Raw genomic sequence first — 23,702 nt, 5'->3', positions numbered from 1 at the left:
ATGGTATGCTGATATAATTAGTATGTGTTCGAACATAATTGATTCTATTATAATCTAATATAATCTATTCTGCTTAATAATAATAATAATAATAATAATAATAATAATAATAATAATAATAATAAACAACCAAATACTCCCTTCCCACCCCAAAAAGAACCTCTAAAGAGCCAGAACCCCATGAGCACAAAGTGCTGCGGGAGGGAGGCGCCGGCCCCGCCCTGGCCCCGCGCAGCCCCGGGCGCGGAGCGGTGCGGACCGAGCTGCGCGGGCGGGCGCGGGGCGGAGGCGGAGCGCTGCGATGTGCAGGATGTCGTTCAAGGTGAGCCGGGCGCCTCAAGGGGAGAGGGGCGGGGGGATGCGCGTTTGGGTTCCCGCTTTGCGCTTGTCGTGCCGGCAGCCCGTGGAGTGCTCTGTGGTATCCGTGGATTTGGGGGTTGATTTGGTTTTTTTTTTTAGGAAAAACGAGGGTGGTGTAGGGCGGAAGGAAAGAAAGCAGAAAGCAGTAACGTCCTTCCCGGGCTTTGGGGTGCCCCGGGAGTGCTGCGGTGGCAGGTGATGGAGCGGGCGCTTTTCACAGCTGACAGCCCCAAAAGGGTGCGTGCCTTGTGTTACATAAACTGCGAGCCTGGCTCTGGGGTGGCCGGGCTCTGTGCTGTGGGTTTTGGTGCAGTGAGGAGCCTCCTCCTCACTTTTACGACCATCTCTGCTGGTGCTGGTTGTGTAATAGTTAGGAGGCAGTCTTGATCCGTGCTCTTCCTTTCTGTGCTGTGGTGGCCACTGAAGCCAGACGGGTTCGTTCCCTTTGCCAGATGTGATTCCTGTCACTTTTTTGTACTTCTTCCATCCAAACCCACACAAGAGCAGTCATTTCAAAAGATTGCCTTAAAGAAGTTTTTTTAATCTAAGGACAGGATTAATAAGATTATTTGGCAAAGAGGGAAGCAAGCAGCAATTTACTAATGATGTCAACAGATAATATTTATGATGGATGTACATCTTCTCTGTTTTGCACATTCTGGTTGCTGTGCTTGCCCTTCTCTTATTGATCAGCAGCTCAGTGCCAGTCCTTTGCCATATTGCTTGCATTGCATTTTTTTTAATTTGATGTATTATTCCCTGTACTTGCCTCTCTCCTGTCAGGGTATCCCCCCCGGAACGCTGGTGCTTTGATGTCACCGTGTCAGTTCAATGGTGGCACAGCAGGTGGTTCCCACCTGCAGTTAAAGCCCTCCTGTGACAGGCAGCAGAGAACCTTTGCTCCAGGGGCAGCTCAGTCTTACATTTGGTGGTGAAATCATAGAATGGTTGAAAAGAACCTTAAAGATCATCATGTTCCAGCCCTCTGCCATAAGCAGGGACACCTTCCACTAGACCACGTTGTTCAAAGCCCCATCCAGCCTGACCGTGGACACTTCTAAGGATGGGGCATCCACAGCTTCTCTGGGCAACCTGTTCCAATGCCTCACCACCTTCACAGTAAAGAATCTCTTCCTAATATCCACTCTAAACCTACCCCCTGTCAGTTTGAAGACATTTGTCCTTGTGCTATCACCACATGCCCTTGTAAAAAGTCCCTCTCTATCTCTCTTGTGGGTCCCGTTTAGCCACTGGAAGGTGCTCTAAGGTCTCCTCAGAGCCTTCTCTTCTCCAGGCTGAACAACCTCAATTCCCTCAGCCTGTCTTCATAGGAGAGGTGCTCTAGCCCTCTGGCCATCTTCATGGCCCTCTTCTGGATTTGGTCCAGCAGGTCCCCACCCTTATGTTGGAGGCCCCAGAGCTGAACTTAGTACTCCAGGTGTGGTCTTACCAGAGCAGAATTGAGGGAGAGAATCACTTTCCTCATCCTGCTGGTCTTGATTCTTTTGATGTAGCTCAGGATACGCTTGCCTTTCTGGACTGCAGTCTCTGTGGTCATCCCCTTTTTGGTCCTGCATTGGTCTCACACATAATTTCTTTTTCTTTCTTTTTTTTTTTTTCCTTAGTTTTTCTGTCCATTCTATCTCTGTGAGTTTTTTCCCACCTTCTTTACTCACAAGCATCCACCCAAACAGCCCCATGTTCCTGGTAATGTCAGCTTCTTTTTCTTTCTTATCTTTTTTTGGCCTCCTTGTTTATTTTACTTGTTCTTCAGGTCTTATTTGCTGTTCTGTCCCTATCAGCTCCTTTTCTATGCCCTATTTCTCACATTATAGTCCCTCAAGTTTTCCTGTTCTAAGTAGCTCACTGTTTTCCCCTCCCTCTGAAGAACTGCAGACCATACCTCCCTCTCTCTGTTTTCTCTCCCTTTTCTCCCTGTGACATTTTGTTTGGCATTTTCTCTCTCTCTCAGATCATGAACTTAACTTGGATTCTTACTGTTTGCAACTGGCTGTTCACATTTTCCATCTTATTATCCTACTTACCCATGGCATTGCATTTATCTTTCTTTCTCCCACAAATATCCTCTCTTCTGTCACATTTTGCCTGACTAAACAACATTTATATATTAAATCACCTTTCCGTTTTATCAGGATCCTTCATGTATGATATATTACTATCTAATAAAGAACTCTGCTCCTAAGTTGCACTAGCCTTTTCCATCATGCTTGAGCCTGATTTCCAGTTCTTCTTCTTTAAACTTTTTACTCAATTCCTTCTTCGCAATAGGACTGGTTTGGAAACTAAGAAAGAAAAGGGAAATTTCTTGCATTTTGCCAGCATAAGGAACAAACCAGTGGGTGAACTAGCATTCTCTTTCTCCTTTCTTTTCTTTCTCTTTGTCCATTGCTTTGTTTTTTTCATCTGCAAGATTCCTGTTTAAGAACTGCGCTCTTCCTCTTCAGCGGTCACACCACTCTCACTTGCCCTTTCTCTGCAAACAGCAAATCAAAGGTAGGGCAGGGAGCAGGAGCTAGTGGGCACAGCATTTAAAACATACTTTCCCCCTCAATATTCCTGAAATGACACAGATACCTAGCACAATTCATCTTTTTCTGTATCCCTGCAGAGAAATGGTTTTGTCAGATTTATAATATATATTTTCTTCTAGGCCGTTTTTGAAAAAGTGTTTTTTCTAATGTCAGTACTGCATGAACATAATGCCAGCTTTTCATCTTTGGGCTCTCATAAAAGCATATAAACCATCAAAATTATCAGCACAGCCAGATCTTAAAATGATACTTTAGAGAACTTGATGAAGTGAAGGAACTTTTATCCTGAAAGTTGCTGATGCTGGCACAAGTGACATAATGAAATAAGCAATTTTCATGAAAGCTATTGGCTAATCATTTTCAAATCTTTATTACATTCTGCTCCCAGACTGTCAGTGCTGAGGATCAGTTGTTTACTTTGGGGCTGCTTTGGGAGCAGACTACCTTTATAATAAGAATTACACAAAAAGTTTGTCCGATTAATCTTTTGAAATTCAACATTACCTCTCCCTAGGAAGTATCTGATGAGACATGACTGAGTTCATAACCAAACAACAGCAGTCACATCCTGCAGCTATAAACTCATTTATTGCTCAAAATAATTAAATTCATTGGATTAGATTACATAGCTATAGATCCAGAGATATAAACTACCACATGGTACACGATAAGGCTGTTCTTGTAAGGTGCCCAGATCATCTGAATGATTTTGCACTTTCATTCACCTTAGCACGTACAATAGCTCAGATTTGCATCTGATTTTTTAATCTTATCACTGGATGGTTGATGGTCTGAGTGTGCTGTATACTCTACTTTTATACAAGGAATCCCAAGCAACACAGGGGCACAAGGGGAAGTAAAAGTGCTTAATAGGAATCAGTTTAAATGGGAGAAAACTTTGTTTTGTGTCCTTGGTGCACTGAAGAATTCTTCCATTCCTTGGGTCTGATCCAAAGTATAAGGACAACTCTGCTGGAGAGCTAGTGTAGGACTTAGAGGGGAGAAAAAAGAGGTAGGAATTTCTGACTCATAAGGCCAAAGACTTTGAACTTCTACTTGCCATCCAGGGTCACACTGGACATTTAGTTCTCTTCTCATGTGAACTGATGAAAGCAGGCAAGAAGTTCCTGAATATGGATTCCAGTTCCTGCCTCCCTGACCAGTGAAGGTGGTGGTGTATGATGAGCAATAATATAATTCAGTCTGCTACTGTGCCCTTGTAGTTAAAACTGGGGTGGATTAAATTAATCTTTCCCTTTATGGATGTGTTGCCGTACCTCTAAACTTTCTAGGACTTTAAGGGATAGTTTGGGACAATAAAAGGTAAGGAATTTGATTGTCCATTCTGTAAGGTCTAAAGATGCTCATCTCTTTCCACTGAATATCATAATAACAAAGCCAACAGGACAATATTCCTAACTGCCAGCTCTATAAATAAATATCTGTCTACTAAATCAAAGCAGAAAGGGCAACACGAGCCTCTGTGTGTTTAGGTCAATTGTTTGCTTTTACATAAAATTTTAGTGGTTCTAAGGGTAAAGATAGGAAGACACTACAGTCTTCCTAGCAAAGAGGGTATAAACTGCTGTCTCTAGTTTAATCAACATTGTTTACATTATTTACATTATTTAATCAACATTATCTCCAGGGAAATGCAATAGCTGTGAAAAGAAGATCAGAACTGAGCTTATTGTGCTTGCTAAAATTTTCACACTCCTGCCCCTGTGTGCACAAGAAATACCACTATCAATTTATAGGAAGTGACTTACAATTTATTGAATGGTTGGAACATCTCTCATCTGAAACAGCTGCCAATTTTCCAACCTATTATTATTAAAAATGCAACCCATGGAAAGTGCTCAGTGTGACAGACCTGAGAGAGATTCAGATTCATGATTCTTGTGTCTACTGGTTTCTGCAAAGTTTAATGTCTTCATGTCAGTGAAGGAAGCAATTTAAACTGTGCTGTATATGTGCATTTTAATTATAAAGCATAAAACTATTGAATCTTGATTCCCTGCCACATTACATGTGCACACTGACATTTAGACAAGAAGTGCCTATGCCATTTCTGAAGCTGAATGATTGACTTTAATATCACTCTGCACTCTCTTTGGGTTATCCAGAAGGCAGCGTTTGATACAAAGCAATGTCCCTGCATATTTTTGACTCTGCTTTGGTGTGACTGTTGGTGAAGTGATGTTTTACACCTCTGTAGGTGGTTTGGGCTCTTATTAAAAAATTAGCAGCACGAGCCCGCTCTAGGATATAGATCATTGCCATCACAGTGTTTCCCCCCACACTTCACCCTTGACAGTGCTTACCTGTCAAGGCAGAATACTGGCAACTGTCTGCATGGATTAGATAAAGAGGGTAGGAGCAAAGTCCATGTCTTCTCTTTCTGTCTTTTTCCTGTGCTGGAGCAGTCATCATTCACTCCTACCCAGGAGATATTGCACATGCCCACAGTCCCAGGGTGTTAATTCCAGGCAGGAGGTAGAACAAGCAGTCTGGGAGATGCATGAGTGATACTTTTCCTGTATTGGAACTTTTTGTGCAGAAAAGAAGGAGATGGCAGAGAGCTAATCTGAAACCCAAGCAGATGTCCTGCAGCAGGACATGTCAGCAGGATGCTTCAGCCTAACTGTGGCCAGTCCCACCATAGAAACAGACAATTCAGGCATCACTGAGCATGTTGTTTTCTGTGATGTTTCCCTGTGGATCTGGCCTAGCATCATCTGTTCTCATTACAGGGCAATCTAACAGACATAGGCTGCCATGGACACAATGAAGACTTGAAATAACATGAGGAAGCACAGGAAGATTGGTCTCTTTAATTGCAAAAAGAAATTAAATTAGCTTCCTTTCCATGCTCTGAGTTTGAAAGAACAGCAGACTAAGCTGAAACTTTCCTGGCTTGAATGCAGAACGTATGCGATGTATATGCTTGCCCAGAGGATTTTCCAAAGTGATTTATTTCTGCTTTTTTTTTTTTTTTTTTTCCCTTTTCCTTTTTTCAACCAGAAAGAAACACCACTTGCCAATGCTGCATTTTGGGCTGCAAGAAAAGGAAACCTGGCTCTCCTCCAGCTGCTGCTGAACAGTGGGCGAGTAGATGTGGACTGCAAAGACAGCGTATGCACACAATGCACCTACAGCCACAGCACTCATTTTGCATCACTTTCCATAACCCACCATGCAGAGGGTGTAGTAGGGATCTAACATGAAACATATGTCTTATGGTACTTCAGGATGATTTAAAACCTTCTCCTGTCAGTAATCAAGCTTGAAACATAAGATAAAATAGTGTGATGATTTACATTAGTGGCAAGGGGTTAAGAATTTGCCAGCACTCAAAAATGTGTCTTACATGGTTATTTGTGGTGGTGACATTAAAAACACAGATCCTAGCACCTCGGGCTTCTCTTTGCAAAGAAATGTCATTGTAGTAATAGATCACAGCAAAGAGTTGGCTGAATTGAGCCCAGGTAGCAATGATTCTGTCAGCTAACAGACCTCATAATTAGAACAACAGCTGGCCTCCTAAATTCTTCCTCCTCCACCCAATCTCTGGACTGGGCACCAACATGAAGGCAAAAGATTGCCAAGCAAGAGGAGCCCAGATACATGACAAATGTCATGTAAATTTCCTTACTGTAATTGACTTGGGTTGAAATTAGTTTTGAGATTATATATGGGATGATAACACAGATCATGAGCAGGTCTTTCTATTCTGCCTACAATGCATGGTGAGATACTTGATTGTGCTAAGCTGAGTCAAAGAGCAAGGTTTGGAAAAGGAGGGTGAGAAGTTCCAGGTTTCTTTTGTTTGGCATTGGGACTGACTGACACGTAGCCATGCTGGTGTTGGTAAGGATTAATGCCACTTCCAGCCCAAAACATGAACTTGCCGCAGCTTCTCTCACTTTGAATACCTTCAAAGTGTAAGAGATTTTCTAAGCCAAATGACTTTAATGTATCTTTTCATTTTCATTTCATTTTTGACCTGTAGGCAAGTATTTGTCCTACGGCACTTTTGAAGCTGGTGCTATGATGTCCTTCTGACAAGGGAGGGAAGGTTGTTCAAATAGAGGCTTGTAGTAAACAGGACAGAGATCAGTATGAAAAAATAAAGTCACTACTCTTCATATTTTCTCAAAAGAAGGCTAACTTTGGACAAGAACTTTCACACTGCACTGCATTAATAATTGTATCAGACATACACATTTTCTAGACTAATTTTTTTTTTTTTTACAATTAAGACTGCATGTTTCTTTTTTGTAATGTCACCCATTCCTTCTTTAAATTGAGCTTTCGTGTGTGAATGGTTTTGAAGGATGTATTTCATCCTTATGCATGTGGTTTCTGCATATTGTCCATACACTGCATACATATAAATCTTACTTCATTCCCTGGAAGTGACCTTATAGAGTACTGAGGGAGTTGAACACAGATTTCTGTACAGACAGTTCTCTCTTATAATGTGAAGAGTCACTGAGTGAGTTTGCTCTCATTATTTGGATAGGGAATTACTGTTCAAATCACCCAGCCCCTTCTCCTGACTATGACTCAGAATTCTAAGTGACTCAGCTGAGTCACTCTGCTCCTGTCTGAGGTTATTCTTCTGGAAATGATGCAAAGAACTTTGGGATTCTCTGCTTAAAAAGAAGGGGGGGAAAAGCTGTTTAGAAACAAAACCCATTCTTTTTATACTTGTTGCACTTATTTTGGGACAATAAGATATCATAAGCTCCCTCCAGCTTTTTGGCAGAGATGCTGACTCATCCAGACAGTCTGATTCATTGCTGTAGGTGTCTCTTGAAGGTACTGACTTGTTTTTCCTTACTCCCAGCTTGGCACAACAGCTCTGATGGTAGCATCTTACTATGGCCACATAGATTGTGTACGGGAATTGGTGTTGCAAGGAGCAGATATCAATCTGCAGAGAGAGGTAGGATTCAAACACGGCTTGATTAAGTGACTGGTGGTTTGTTACAAATAATAAGAGTGTTGTCTGCTGCTTGTTGCCAATTGTTTCTTTGTCACTTGCTGTATAGTGTATTTATAACATTTATAACAGGCTCTGTTCTGAGGACATCAGGGAATCAGTTATCTGGAGTTTACAACAGAAAATCAGATGCCAGAGGTACATTTGTAATAACTCATGAAACATTTTCAGCAGATCTGGTTGGTGAGGGTCAGTTACATCTGGGATGTAACCCCCCCAGAGTTATGCCATTTATGTATTTGCAGTTTAACTTTTTGGCACAACAATTTACAGATCTCGCGATGGGATAAATAATAAGAAGACCTTTACCTTTTGATTTGCAGCCTGGTCATTAAAACAGAGTGGATGCAATTGCTAGCACAGGGATTATTTTTGACTCTGTGTGTTTTGGAGATTCTGCCTTTTATTCTGAGCCAATTCATCTCTAGCAGTCACACAGCTTTATCACCCGTACCCTTCCCTGCATCTTCTGCTTGGCATTCAAGGCATGTCTTGCACCATGACATCAGCATGGAAGGGACATCAGCAACTGATTTTTTTGGGAAATTGCCTTTCACTCATACTCCATGCAGACAGTTGTAAGGATTGCAGTTGCTCTGGTCTGTGCGTTGGCTGTGCAAAGAGCAGAATTGCTCTGGGACAACCACTGGTTTTAAGAGAAGAACAGTTTAAGGAGGGCATGAAGTTACATGGGATGGTGGCAGGTCGTGCAGGATAGCAGCGTGCTTGTTGCTCAAACAGTACAAGCCAAGGTTTCTTACTTTCCTTGGTTACCTGGAACCAGAGCATTAATCTCATGCTGACATCTGCAAGTTACTGAGTCAGTGAATGCCACATTTGATGATGTAGGTGTCTTTGCACTTACTGGCCTAAACTTGCTCTAACCATGATTGTCGGTGTCTTTCAGTGGGGTCCTGTTCTAACAAAACATGTACTTAAATATGTCCCTTCTCTTAGGTAAACATTGCTTGGAAAGAAGCAACAAAAGAAAGTTAAGAACAGTTTTATGGAGCTGCTCTTGATTATCACTCAGGAAATACTGATTCAACAAGGCAACAACAACAAAAAAAAACCCCAAAAAACCCAAAAAAGAAAAAAAAAGGAAAAAAAAAACACACAAAAAAAAAAAAAAAAAAAAACAAACCACACCAAAAAAAAAAAAACAAAAACTGAAAGCCTCCAAAATCACTCTGTTGCAGGAAGGGAGCAAAACAGATGAAGTTTAAGTGCTAAAGACCTATGGCACTGTTCTGCATCTAAATGCAGTTACTCCAACCAGTGCTCTTGTGCACTGAAGTTGTTGTGAAGCTCGGGGAAGTGAGAGTCCTATAAATGTGCCCGGGAGAGCGGGCTCTGAAATGGTCTAAATGGGGCCATGTACTATTGTAAAGGCTTTGGGCACTGGAATGAATTTCACATCTAGCTCCCATTTCCTGTACTTTCTACATGGGGTGAGAGAGCCCAAAGTCAGGAAAGCTTGCTCCTTCCTTCCTTCCTTCCTTCCTTCCTTCCTTTGGACAGATTTTTCAGTGCAATGGGAAGAAAACTGAGTTAAGATACCTGGTGTCCTCTGGAGTCTTGAAATTCATCATGTCTTTTCAGCTGATATTCAACTGATTGAGCACAATACTTTTGGATTTGAAATGTCTATACTTCAGTCAAGTGTGTTATGTGTTTTCTACTATTTTAATCTATTTTTCCTTTACAGTCAGGTGCAACTTCTCTGTTCTTTGCTGCACAGCAAGGCCACAATGATGTAGTGAAGTTTCTCTTTTCATTTGGAGCCTCGACTGAATTTAAGAATAAAGTAAGATGATGGGTCTATTTTTGCATGCTGATACATTCTGACAGTCAAGGCTGGGTTTTTGTATTCACATGAAACATGATAGGGCAGTGTTAAGATGATGAAACTTCCTCACGTGAACATTTTTGAGTAATGCAACACATTGTGAAATATTAACTTTGGACTAGCTTTTCCTACTTATGATGAACTTAATGGCATAAGTTCATCAAGGTCCCTCAATAGTGATATCAGTCTTTCTTCATAAGCCATCCTCCAATACAAGATCAAAGGGTCTTTTTGCACATACCAGGTAGGATCCTGATTTAGGTGTTTTTGTACTCTGGTTGCATAGAACTTACATTTCATCAGCGTTGGGATGTCTCTGCATGCCACCATAGGATACATAGGAATATAATGCCTCCAGTCCTCCCTAAATTCCCACTTTCCTATCTGAGACAAGAAGATGAAATGTACCTCAGAGCTTTTAGTTCTTTGTTCAGGCAGGTCCTTTCCCAAAATCTTCTTAGAATAGCGAAAAGCAGAGGTGGCAGGGTTCCTCACCCCTCGTGTGGTCAACAGCAGCAAGATCAGCAGTTCATCACTGACAGCAGTACATCAACCCAGGTTTTTTTGCCCAAGCCAGTATTAGCACCTCTGCTTTCAGCAAACAGGGGAAAAAAAAACATATTTTCATTAAATATACTTGTCCTTGACATGCTGGCTACGTTTTGAAGTGTTCCCATTATCTGGGGAGGAGGACGCTTGCCAGTCACTTGTCCTGGGGTCCTTAGTGATGTCTTTGAAGAAGCAGTAGTTCTTTAACCCCACAGTAATCAATTTCTCAAGATATTTTAGTCTGTGATTTGAACGATTCTCTCAATCCATACCTGCTTTTTGGAGTCCCTGGCAATACAGGCTCTAAATATAAGGAAATTGATAGAGCATCAGAAACTTAGCTCCTTATGCTCTAGGGGCTAAAAATCTTGTTGTTAGGATTCTGATACCCCAGAGAGCTGTGCTTGTGGTGAGCAAGTCTCTGACCGCAGCAGCAATCAGAAATAAAAGCATGAATGAAATTGTGGCTGTTTAACACAACATGGAGTGCAGCTGTGAAAGCTGGCAATGCTGGAGGTTACAGTGTTAAATACAACAGCTGGATCTTACAGCTGGATAATCTCATGTGGGGCAAATTTCTTGGGTAAGGTTGCACATTCAAATAAATGTTGCTTCTCTGACTTTTATTTCAGAGTATGGGTGGGGGTTAGCAAGATTCAGAGGGGTCATCTTCCCTTGCATTCAGCTGGCAAGTCAGAGGCTCAATACCTTATTCTGTCTAGAGAGACAGTTACATCTTCACTCAGTCTTTTCACAGCCTGTGAACTAGGAGTTTGTGAAGAGGCCAAGATTTGATCCAAGAGGTGAACAGCAGACTTGAAATTGTCTTATCCTTCATGACAATATACCATCTTTAATGAAGCATGCAAAATACACTGATGTGAAACACTAGGACAGATAAAAGAGAGAAAAGATTAAATTATAAAAGAATATTCCTGTGTTCAGCTGCTCCAAATGACTTCCATCTTTGGACAAATGCAAGTTTGGGGTCTATTATTGCTCACCTTGAAACTTTAATTCCAGCCTCTCTTTTCCTGCCTGTCTCTGCTTCTGAACCCAGACTTGACTTGGCCCATATGCCAGTCCCAAGTATCTTTTAAGCTGCTGGTTGTTCTTCCTCTCCAGGCCACAGCTTTCTGTTACATCCAGACAAGCTGATTGAAAGATAACACCAGCTCCCAATGGGCATAACATGGGAAACTGACGTGTGATGTGCATGTGAGTTGATTTTCCAGCAGCATCACCTGCCTGAGCAGGAGGTACCAGTCAGTTTAGTGCAGGGACAGTCCACATCTTCTACTGGCCCACTAGTGTGGCAATGTATCAGTTCAATCTTCTGATTTAATAATGTGGTTTTCATAGCTTGGAATAATTCCATCATTCTGTTAACAGGTGACCAAGGTGACAGGCTGCTCTATCCCTCCCAAACCCCAGAAACAATATAGTTGATAAAATATGCCTTTTCAGGTTAGAGACAAGGCATTTTCTCACTAAGACACTCATCTGGGAGCAGCATTGGAAAAGATATGGCTGCTCCTGTTTTTAAAGGGTGGTGCAAAATTAATCCATTTGCAAAGAATATATATATTTATATTATAAATCACCACAAGAATTTGGAATAAGCACACAAATTGAATGTATCCTACAAAACAGAGACTTAACTAAGGAAATGCAAAGCCCAACATCTTTTTCATGTACTTATCTGTAAATTGTGATTACTACGTTTGTTACTCATATATGAGAATTCTGGAGAACTATCTTAATACAAGCATGCAATTCTTGTTAAGCCTTGTATCATTAGAACTGATACTTGCTATGGCAAAACTGCTCTAAAATAGTGTAATAAAGTAATTAGCAATAAATGCTGATGTTCTAAAGAGAATGAATAGTACTATTGAAGGTTAATTATTATATAATTAGTACATATAACATTAGTCATTAATATTATTCTGCATTGTCCCAGTCTGACATCCATAGAAATATTTAACATAGGTTGAAACTTTTTTCTTTTATTCTGATAGATGTGATAAGCGTGTGAGTTCTTAAAAAGCATGGTGGTACATTTCCTGAGCAGTACTGCAGGTTGAACAGTATGTCAGAGGCTGTTTTTCAGCAGGCAGCGATTGCAGAAGATAAGATTTCCTCCTCTGTTCCATATTTAAGAGATAGTAAAACAAGGTATAATTCTAAGCTGTTTCAGGTGATGATGATAGAGGAAAGAGGTTGGCAAATAGACAGGGAAGTCTGCACCACTTAGCGTGGTCTTACCCAGTGCTGCTGTTCCAAGTATTTTCACTGCAGATTGGCAGCTGCTGTTATGTGCTGCCAGTGAAGAGGACAGACTCTGGGGAGGGCAGAAAAATGGTTTCAGGGGAAGAATTGCAGAGGTAGCTGAGAAAAGTCCAGATCCTATCTGAGCTGGAAATATTTGCAGTGCAGGATTAATAGAAGCTTCATTGTGTCAGGAAAACAGGATATGAGCAAGAAGTGAACCCAAGGCAATGTGCCATCTCTAAGAGGTTGCACAGTGGCCTCCTGCCCACTGCAGAAGGGGTGATAGCCCCAGGAGCACCTCAGTGCTTGCTCACATGTCCAGCTCCCACTTGCTGCCCTGCTCAGAGTTTCCAAGAAGCTTGCCAGTACCATAGACGCTGCTTCAGCTTTTTACTTATCTCAGCTGAAGCCAAAAAGGAAAGAGGTAATCATGTGGCTGAAAGGGGTGTTAAAACTCTGTCATTTACTTTTTTTTTTTTATCCCCCACAACTTCTGCTTTCCTTATGGTCTGTAAATCACTGGGGTCTTCAGCTAGAGCTTGTTAGAGTAAAGTGTAAGAGAAAATCAGATGGAAGCTCAATAGAGGCAAGAGGGGGACTGAGTTTTCGCCTACTAATACACAGTGGACCATTGCACTGTTCAACAATTCCTTGATTTAACTAAGTGCTGTCTTATCACATGGTCAGTGGAAAAGTTTGCTGCCCCCAGCTTCCTTTTCTTACAGAAAGATGTGTATCTGATTTTTCATAGTGGTACCCCAACTCAGAGCATGCAATCCTCTGGATTGGCATGGAATCCCACTGCCTTCTGTTGAACATATTCAGCTTCAGATATCAGACATACAGTAGAGCAGGTCTTTGAGGTCAGTTGTCCTCTTGATCAGGGACCGGATCTTTGAGCCTAGGAATTGTTACCCACTTCTCTCTGCCGCAGTAAATATTTGATTCAGAGTGGACAGATGAAACTAGGGGCCATCCAATGATCCTCTTCTAACCCCTGGACTCAGATCAGACTGACCTAGGAAAACTTGGTAACTTTAGTCTGAAAGATCCAGATGGTGTATTTTGGAATTGTGTAACTCTTTCAAAAACAAACAAACAAACAAACAAACAAAAAAGTATCCCTCTAAAACTGTTCACTGGGTTGAATCAAGCACTTGGTCAGGAACCTCTTTTTGAATTAATTAGACATGTCTTGAGAGACTGTTGCCATTCTTAAACCCCAAGCTGTCGCATCTCCCAAGGTGGGATCACACACTGGGATTCCAAGTGTTGGGCTTCAGCTCTGCTGTGCCAACTGTGGTTAGCTTTGCAGGTGTGCCTTTTATTTGGGATAAAATAAAGGTTGTCACTTGGTTCCTTACATAAATTATGATAATAATCAAACAATCTTCTAAAAATAACAGAAGTTTGTGGAAAACACAAGAATTTTAGAAAACAAAAGCCAGATCATGAAGCAACTAACAAACTTTTTCCATATGCAACCAACTGAGCATGTCTATTTACCCTCCATATAGGGAACTTTAATATTTTTAAGCTTCCTAAAGCTTTTCCTCCCCTGCCTCTCCACAGAGGACCTTCAGTCTGGCTAGCACAGTTTCTCTTCTTAATTCACTAACTTTTCTTTCTCAACATCATTCAGGGAAAAAGTCTTTAAAAATTTCTCCACTTTTTTGTTTTGTTTTGTTTTGTTTATAGCCCTTTGATCCAGTAAATCACCACTTGAGCAGGGTTTCACTGGCTGGGGAGAGGAAATAGGTTTCATGAAGCTATTAGCTTTTCCATTGTCTTTTAAGTGTGTATAAGGTGTTTTTTAATCCAAGAACAATTGTGATTGCTTTTGTGTTTTGTTCCAGCAGTTCCTATCAGTTCCTATTAAATTGCAGTAATTTAATTTGGCAGGAAAGTCTTATTTCTCATAAGAGAAATTTAACTCCACTGGCCTGATTACACATTGTATTTAGTCAGATAATCCAGAATTAATAGGCAATTCTTAGACTGTCACACAACAGCCTCACATCTCTGGCTTTGCTGACACCCAAGCCTTCTTTTCTTTTCAATGTTGTGGCAGGAAGGGTGAATATGAGGTTTTGAGGGTAGCTATAAACAGTGCCTGTGGGTTAGTTCAGTCATGTCAGAGCTTGAATTTTCACCAGGCTATTACAGCCATGAAATTGCACCATTGATTAATAAATTTGATTGGCGCTTCTCATTATAAAAGATCCATTTGGTCACTCAAGCTGCAACTTCTTTTGTGGATATCTGCCTGTGTGGAAAATTTCAGACAACTTTGGAGTTGTTTCAGAGAACAAGAGACTGCCAAAGCACAGTCTTGTGTCCTCATTAATAACAGCTCTAGAAACCATTTACATAAAATACTTTAGATAGTTTATTTTGTGGAAGAGAGGCTTGAGACTGGGAGAAGGGAGGGGAGGAGAGAGAAGACCTGTGGTGGGAACATTTTGGGGTAGGCATCATCTTTGCATGATGGCATGGCAGGCAGACGATAAGTACTTCCTCTCCATAGCTGTGTCTGAAATTATAATTTCTGAGTGGGGCACAGCACATTTATGATGGCAAGACCCACGTCTGCTGTCTCAGTTTTTTGAGCTGCTTTGGAATCAATTACCAGGGACACTGAGGTGTTTCCCTTCTCAGCTGGCTCCCAAGGGAGTGTTTCTACAAGCAGGGATTGATGCATGTGCCTAGGTCTGCCTTTAGTGGTGATATGCAGCAACTCTAACTGCCTGGGATTGATCCCACCTGCGGGGATCGCTTCTCAAGCAGCAGTAACGGCGCTTTCACTGATGGTTGTGCCTTTGGTCAGACTCACACTTCCACAGTCAGCTAGCACACTTTAAAATGCTTCCTCTCTGCTCAGCCTCAGGCCAACAGTCCACCGATGAGAGGCAGGATAAAACAGGGCACAAGGTTCTGGCCAAAGAAGAGCAGATGATCAATAGACACTGGAGCAGTGGAAAGGTGTGCAGTCCTTCCATTGGTGGAAGAGTTTGGCAGGCATGAGGAATTTGGCTGTAAAAGGAAGAGATGTGGATGAGCTTGAAGTTGTGAAAGGAGCAAAGCTTCTAATGGCAAGGCAGAAGATGAGGAATGAAAAACAGAATTTTCTTCATTCCTTTCCCTCCCTAAAACTCAGGAGAAAAATTTATATTGTGACCAAGCCAAGTTGAAAGATTTACATGTCAACACTTGGCATTAAAGTTATGAAAGATTCAGTAGCTACTCATTACAGAACTGCTGTGAGCCAAATTCTGAAAACTCTTAAAGTTTGACTCCTTTTTTATGGTGAAGTTCAGCCCAGCACCTGACCTCTCACCTGACTGTACCCATTCTTTTTTGTTTTCACAGGATGGAGGCACAGCTCTCCTGGCTGCCTGTCAGTACGGGCATGCAAAAGTAGTGGAAACTCTGCTGAAGCACGGCGCCAACATTCACGATCAACTCTATGTGAGTTATTTGACACACACAATATTGACAATGGTGGTGGTGGAACAAATGTGCTGTTGCTTAGACAACAGCAGACACCCTGGCTCCAGCACTGACAGGCATTTGCCAAATGCTGCAGTTTTATAATACTCTGTCCCTCTAAGATGTGGATTTTGTTAACTGTCTGCTTTTCATGATGCTGAGAGAAGTAACACAAACTCAGAAAAGATTCTTTGGCTGCCTTTTGGTTCATGAGCTGTATGGAGGATATGTACCAAATCTGGAACAGACTTGTGCTACCCGTTAGCCTTGGATGAAAGAGCATGTCATGTTCCACCACAATTTGCAGAAGAGTGAATAGCTCTAGAGCCTCTGAAGTACATTCATTTTCTGCCAGAAAGAATAGCAAAAATTAAAATCTTTAAATGACTTCAAAGCCGTTTTTTTTTAAATATCAATTATAATTATGTTATTTGGTATTTGTGAATCTCCAGTTTGCCAGTGTTTTGGGCAAAGTAAGGTTAAAATGGCTGAACTGATGTTGTTCAGTTGACTTTTTTGAAAGTTGGATTGAACCAATGAAGCTCTGGATTTAATTTACTCCAAGTAAGACACAGATAAGTTGAGCTTTTCAGCATTCAAAAGAAACAAGTAGCAGATTTTGCCTCTGCTTCCCACCCCAAACTTTCCTACCCCAGGGCACTCAAGACTGACAAAGAAGAAGTTGTTTCTCCAAGATATATGAGTTTTTTCAGCTGTTTTCATTGGCTTTGTATCTGCAGGATGCTGTTGCACTCCCTACTGGCTTGTAGGGGAGCTGAGAGCTGGTGACTGCAGAAGTGGTCATAGGGGGATCCCCACCTCAGTGTTGCCTCACCCCTCATTTATAAATAAGGTTGTTCCACCCTTGCTGTTGTGCAAATTGTCTTTCTGATCTGAGGGCAGTGATTCATCCCTCTGCAGGCTAATCCCAGGGGCTGCCACTCAGTTTAAAAATAGCTATGCTGCCACACCTGCAGACTCTTACCCAGAGGTCAAGGCAATAAAATAATTTCCTTGTCTCTTCTGGAAATGAGCAATGTTTGCAATTGGATTTTAAAATGTACTTTTATTCCTCACAGATATTGGGCAAAGCCAGTCAGAAAGAGTTGTGTAATAAAATAAGAACACAATCTCTTGGGAAAAAAAGTGTTGTCTAGCTCTTTTTATGGGCCAAGCTGCATTTGTCAAGTGGTACCTGGATGGCAGTTTCACTGCAGCCAAATGGGAGGGATTTTGAGCATACATTTGGATACTCCTCCCAAAACCATCAAGATCAATGTTTTAATCTTAAATTGACTCATGTGAGGAGTCAGGAGAGCAAGAGACAAAAGAATACTTGAACTAAATAGTATTTCTTGCAGAAATGCATTATAGCCTCGCAACAGCATTCTCATTACAGCATCCATTCAAATCAAATAGGTATCAGTGAATGCAAGGTTCTCCATCTTGATTGATCCTACAATAAAGAGCTTTTTTAATATTACACAACCTTATTTACTTCCTAAGTTGACGTGTTCTCTGCATCTGAAGGAAGCCTGCAAAGGCTCTGGTACTGCCAGATTTTTTCATCTACTCACACAGCAACCAGAGAAAACAGCCCATCAGAGGGTCCAGGGACAGGCATTAATAGTTCTAGCAGACATCTCTTTTGTTTACCAGGACATTTATCTTGAAATCAATGTCAAACATCCTAAATTCAGTCCCTGGGGCACTATATTCAGCTCATGCTTCATAAGTCTGTGCTGAGTTTTTCAGCTAGAGGAGTAGCTGTGCACACTCTCTCTGCAGACAGCAGCATTTAGTCTCAACATAGTGATATGCCAACAAGGTCAACAGCAGGCTTTCACTAAAATGCCCTGTATTTTGTGATAAGCACCTGCCTGAGTTGGCAAGAGAGGTGTATTTGCACATCTGAGATGCGGTAAAGGGGTTAATTCCTGTCTCTATTTAAATGAAAAGATTCTCGCCTCCTGGGAAGACTTGCCCTAGCACATCCTGTGCTTAGTGCTGTGGATGTAGGATGGGTAAACACCTGTCCCACCTCAATACAGATTTCTGCTTATAGTTGGTTAGATGGATTATAATGCTGTTTGAAAATGTTCCATCAAAAATACTTAATGAAATATGACTTAATAATTTTTTTCCTATGGAAGGGGTTTCTCTGAAGTAAAATTCTGAGAACATCTGCACATGAAAGACATGTCAAAGAAAAATAAAATTTATTCGCAAATTATTCTTTCACAAGCTTTTTGCAGGAAAATTCTGGTTTCTGATATGTCTACAAAATACTTTTAGATTACCATATTACAGGAGAAGGCTCTTCTACAAGATGTGCCAGAGCAGAAGCATGGTGGTTTCTGGGGTGGCACAGTAGTATGGCACAGGCCTTACTCCTTTTCAGCCTCAAGGGCAGCCTTCAGTGGTGGGATTTGCAGTCTTGCAAAGTACCTGACATGTCTCCACCATGTATCCATATAGCAGAACACATATGCATGAGCATATAAAAGCTAAATGAACTTCTATTGCTGTACAGGAGCTAATTTCTAGTTATGTAGCTTAATGCCTAAAAGAACTAGACTCTTAGTATTCCAGACACAGGATTTAATGCTGGATTTGATATATGATGGGAGCCACTATTTGTGCATACTGAATGAAAATCTTGACACAGTTTATTATGAACTAGACTGTGCATTTTGGTAGTTATTTCTTGAGCATGGCTGTATATCTGCTGTTACAAAGCATAATGACTAAAGGCTGAGAACTTAATTCAATTTGATCTGTTTTTGTGTGGACAAATGGCATCACTTCAATGCTGTGTAAGACTGATGTGTTTGTTCTTAGGATGGAGCTTCTGCAATTTTCCTGGCGGCACAAGGAGGCTATCTGGATGTCATCCGATTGCTGCTTTCCTCAGGAGCAAAGGTTAACCAGCCACGACAGGTAGGATCAACACTCAGAGCACAGCTGGGTTCTAATTTTATAGTTATGAAATTAACACTGGAATTTTCTCCAGGCATTGGGTTCCTGTGGAGGTGTTTCATTGGAAGGCAGTTTGTGGCTGTGTCAACACTCTATGTTTTAGTTCAGATTGGTAACATGATTTTGAAGTCAATCTCTTAGTCATTTCTGAAAGAATTGAAACTGAAAGCTCTGCTCCACATCTACACATTACACCCTATGAGCCACCATCCCTGGAGGTTTTTAAAAGACAGTGTAAATGGGGCACTTGGGCACATGGTTTGGGGGTGGACTTGGCAGTGCTGAGTTAACAGTTGGACTCAGAGGTCTTTTCCAGCCTAAATGATGCTATGATTCTAGAGCAGATCAAACCACTCCTTTAAACGGGTTTGAACCATGTGCATGTTTGGGTCAGGCACCAAACTAAATCAAAATAAAACCCTCCAGCTGTATGGAATGTTGATGTAAGGGCCTTGCACCACCTCTTGCAACTATCAATCTGTTTGTGTTGTACATTACTTTTGAAGGTCTACACAGCCTACAACATCCCTGAGTTCTTATAAAAATTGTTTGAAAAGCTTTTGAAAATCTGGGCGCTCAAGGAGGAGGCAGTACTAAATTTGAAATCTCCAGACCTTCAGACATGGCTTTGGTGTCAAAGTTTATCTTTGGCAAATGATTTTATTTTTAGTTTAACTTTTGTTTATTTGTTTGTTTTACTTTGCATCAATCCTGTGCACTCTGAAATTCAAGCATGAGTGTTGCCTTCATCTCTGTAAGTTTTTGATACATATGGAAAGCTTTTCTCCCCATTTCCAGCTAGTTACTCTAGTGGGCCTGATGTTGCAAACACATACAACCAGTGGCAGCTGTAAGCATGAAATTAGTTCCTCTGCAAGCAGTAGGGCTGCTGTTTGATCATTAAATGGGAAGTGTGAGCTAGATTTGTGGCTGGTTCAGAGATCCCTGCTAGGGGGTCAGGGGCTGGATCCACCTTGCATCACTGGATGCTGGAGTTAGGTAAGAGTGCAAGGGGCTTTCTAGGTTTTAAACTAACTGTGGGATAGGTTGTATACAGAGACATGTATGAAAGCTCTCTTGCTTTCCAAATAAAAGGGTTTCTTATTTGTTTAGCTGTTTCTTGACTCTAAAATCAGTGCCTAAGCAGCCAGAGGTGGAGTTGCACAGCTTTACACCCAGCATGTAGAAATGTCTGGTTAGAGATGGAGCTTCTCAGGAATCTCTACCTGCTTTGAGAGACCCTTGCCTGTGGTCTGCTGAAACCCTGCAGGCAAGGTAGCTGTCCTGGGTCTTCACTGCACATTTGAAATTGATGGGATAAAGTCTTTTCCTTGTAATTAATCATGCATGTCAGCCAGGTGGCTGACTGCAGCAAGTGAAAAAGCAGCAGGCAAGAGCAAATGAGTGTGAAAACTCTAATAACAGTGGACAACGTGGCATAAGACAAGCTCTGCCAAGTATTTTCAGTATTTCCTTTCATCTGCACCAAAAGCCTGACAAATCATAACCTGGCAACAGACACTGATCTATATGCTTCTGCTCCATGTGTAGGTCTGTGTACACTCCTAGCTGTGGAAAGAGGATTTAGTATTTTAAGGGTCTTAACTGAAACAGTTTTCCTGCTGCCTCTATCCCCTCCTCTGAGCACCAGAACTGTGCTGGCAGCTACCCCTTGGATTGATGCATTAGCTACTCCTAGGTTGCCTCCACACTGTGTCCCTAGAAAAAGCTTAAGAAATGTTAAAAGCTGTTAATTAAGTCTAAAGTTTCAATGTAGAAGGAGAGACCAAGGTATGCATTAATGCTTTTTGAGTAAGTCAAAATAGGGTTGGGGAACTTTAGATCTGGCTGAACCCTGTTGCCATTAAAGCTGCATTCTGCTATCTGTAATTATAATGCAGCTAATTCTTTCTGACATTATTTCTTTAGCTCTCTAATCCAATTTCTACAACACAATGTTTCACGAGGCAATTTTAAATCTTAGTTGAGGCAAAGACTTGTGTCTCTGTGAATGTTCCTCCTGGCTTTTCTGTTTCATCTCCAGCAGGACAGACCTTCTTTGCTTGAGGGTACCTTCGATCCCTGCTAAGATTATGCCTGGATAAGTGCATGGCATTTGTATTTGAGCCCACTGTAATCTGAAACATTTCCTTAACAAATGGAACATTTTTACAGATTAATTAGTCAAGTAATGGTTGGATGAACTTCGGTCTCTTTCTTACTAACAAATGGATTTGTACTTTGTTAGGAGGGGGTGTGCTGGTCATGAGGAATGTAGCTCTAGAAGGGGCGGTTTCGATGCCAGACAACTCTCACTCTCATTTACGAGCTACATTGCTCTCACTGTGGTAAAAAACTTTTCCAGGCAATATTACCTCAAATACAGGGCTGCAGAGTGCCAGGTGTGAGTTCATCTTCTCTTTCCTCGTGGTGTCCAAGTTTTCCTCTCTACCTTGGGAATTTGGTGGCTTAATCCATGGACCTGCACACATGTGTCTGCCTTCTATGTCTCCTCCTGCTGCTGTGGTGGGTACCAGGTCCCCTCAGTCTGGTGTCCCACCTCCTGTCCTATAGGGGTATTTCTGACACCACAGAGCATTTTGGATGGTCCTGGCTGTCCACGTGCAAGCCCTTCAGTTCTCACAAAACCAAATAGTGAAGCTTCCTGGAAAGTTTCCTCCCTGGCAATGTCCTTTCTCTTGGCTTGTAATTGCCTTCTGCTCTTGCCAAAATTGAGGAGCTGGGCAGGAATTCTTTTGTCATCTTTTTGTCTAGACAGAGCTGGGGGCAATGTCTGAAGCCTGCTACAGGAGATGTTTCTATGCTTCTTCAACTTACAAAACAAAGCCGTAAGATTCTTTGCCAATGCTGTTTTGGCAATCTGTGTCCCAACAGGCCTTATTCTGCCTGGCTAAGCAGATTCAAAATAACCTGAAAATTAATGACTTTTTTCTTAGCACTTGATATGCAATTACACATACACGTAAGCCAGTAAATCTATATAGGGTGCACTTCAGCAAGCAAGAATTGGCAAATAAATTGTAGTGGTGCAAGTGGACTAATGGGCAGAGCAGTGAAGGATATGACACTGAGTAGCCTGAGAGTAGGGGTTGTCTGCCCCTGGAAATACCTACCAGAAATTTGAGGGGTCTTTCACCTCCCACCCCAATCTGGCCTTTTCTAAAATTTCAAGCCATAAGCAAAAGTTGAGCTTCAAAGCTGCAAGATGAAGTCATTAGTTATTATCTATATATATAGTTATATATCTATTAGTTAATATAGATATAGGTATATATCTATTAGTTAATATCTATATCTATATCTATATCTATTAGTTAATATCTATCAAATATCTAATAACATTATTTCAGTCAGAGTTTATTTGGAACTTCTGGCTGCTGGATATAATAAAGTGTTGTCCATATATACTAACTTGTAACCAAATGTGGAAAACAGAACACCTTACAAACATATGGGATATTTAAAATTATTCTAGGAATGTAGTGATCTGCAGTCTGCTGGGTGGGCAGAGGGACAGGAAAGGAAAGTAGCTTTTGAACTGCATCTTTCCCTGTGCTCACTTTCTTCCTGACTCATCTCCAAGCCCTAATATCTGTTTACACATGAAGTCACATGTGACCTCTTAGTAAAATGTAGTATCTGCTTTGTGTCGTTCACTAATTTATAAATGGACAGAAAGCTCATCTACTCAATATAAATATCATAGATATTTGCATAAACCTGAGTGCTAGATTCTGTTTGCTTAAGAGAAAAAATCTGACCACAGTCAATGTGAGTCCATCATTATCTTCACTATCTTTCTTCTCTTCAGGCTAAGTCCTTCAATACAGCCACTCTTCCTCATAATGTACTTTTGTCTCTATCCTATAGCTGAGGATAATGTCTGACAGCAATACTATTGATGGTAGCAGTGATATTACCCAACATTTGCATTTCCTTTTGCTCCTTTTCATTTACACCTGAAAATAGGGGTTGTTCCTACAAACTTCACTGTGAGTAAACAAAAGCTGCTTTATTTCCTATGCTGAGCTTGTGTTTTCATTGCTTGTGTAAATACAAGCGTGGACTTGTAAAGCATTGGTTCTTCACGCAGATTAAATTGTGCACGCTGCTCTCAGATATTTTCCAAGTTTTACAGCTTTTTCAATGCACCTATTGCTATTTTCTAGAGCCCTCTGGTGGAGGGAGAGTAGAAAAATATGAAGTGTCAGCTTCTGGTAGGGAAAACACTAAAATAAATACATTGGAGATGGACAGCTTTTGCCATCAAACTAACATCACACACTCTGTATACAAGACAGCCTTTGTTATTTTTGAATCACAAAGAACACTCATACTAGCAGGTTACATACCAGAGTGAGTTCAGTCACTAGTTTCAGTCAGTTAATATATAGAGAAATTATACAAGGGTGGGCAAAAATCACCTTCCTCACTGTTTGAGAACACTGAAGATCTCAGGATGTGCATTTGTTCCTTCTCAGAATCAGAGAAAGGGAAGCCCAGATTATTATATCAAAGGAAGAAATAACTTTTCTGTTTCTTTCAAAGGATTAATTCACTAATCCATGGAAAGCAGAGAACTGATTCAACAACAGTTTTCTGGGTTTCATGTCATAGGAAT

At 41.2% G+C, this 23,702-nt stretch overlaps 1 protein-coding gene across 2 annotated transcripts in view; it reads left to right on the top strand.

The window, feature by feature from the left end:
• Positions 1–295: 295 nt before the first annotated feature.
• The window catches only part of ANKRD29 (ankyrin repeat domain 29), a 33,028-nt gene continuing 9,621 nt past the window's right edge, over positions 296–23,702 (top strand). Inside the window, exons 1-6 of one of the 2 annotated variants that reach the window (XM_053943887.1) lie at positions 296–322; positions 5,937–6,047; positions 7,765–7,863; positions 9,629–9,727; positions 15,962–16,060; positions 18,923–19,021. In XM_053943887.1, coding sequence (XP_053799862.1) covers positions 302–322; positions 5,937–6,047; positions 7,765–7,863; positions 9,629–9,727; positions 15,962–16,060; positions 18,923–19,021 — 528 coding nt within the window. In that variant the 5' untranslated portion in view covers positions 296–301. Of the gene's footprint in view, positions 323–5,936; positions 6,048–7,764; positions 7,864–9,628; positions 9,728–15,961; positions 16,061–18,922; positions 19,022–23,702 lie in introns of those variants that run through there. The other variant, XR_008431162.1, reaches the window with a different exon arrangement.

The sequence above is a fragment of the Vidua chalybeata genome, chromosome 1 (assembly GCF_026979565.1).
Source record: "Vidua chalybeata isolate OUT-0048 chromosome 1, bVidCha1 merged haplotype, whole genome shotgun sequence".
Classification (NCBI taxonomy): domain Eukaryota; kingdom Metazoa; phylum Chordata; class Aves; order Passeriformes; family Viduidae; genus Vidua; species Vidua chalybeata.
This window is presented reverse-complemented; position numbering and strand designations above follow the sequence as displayed.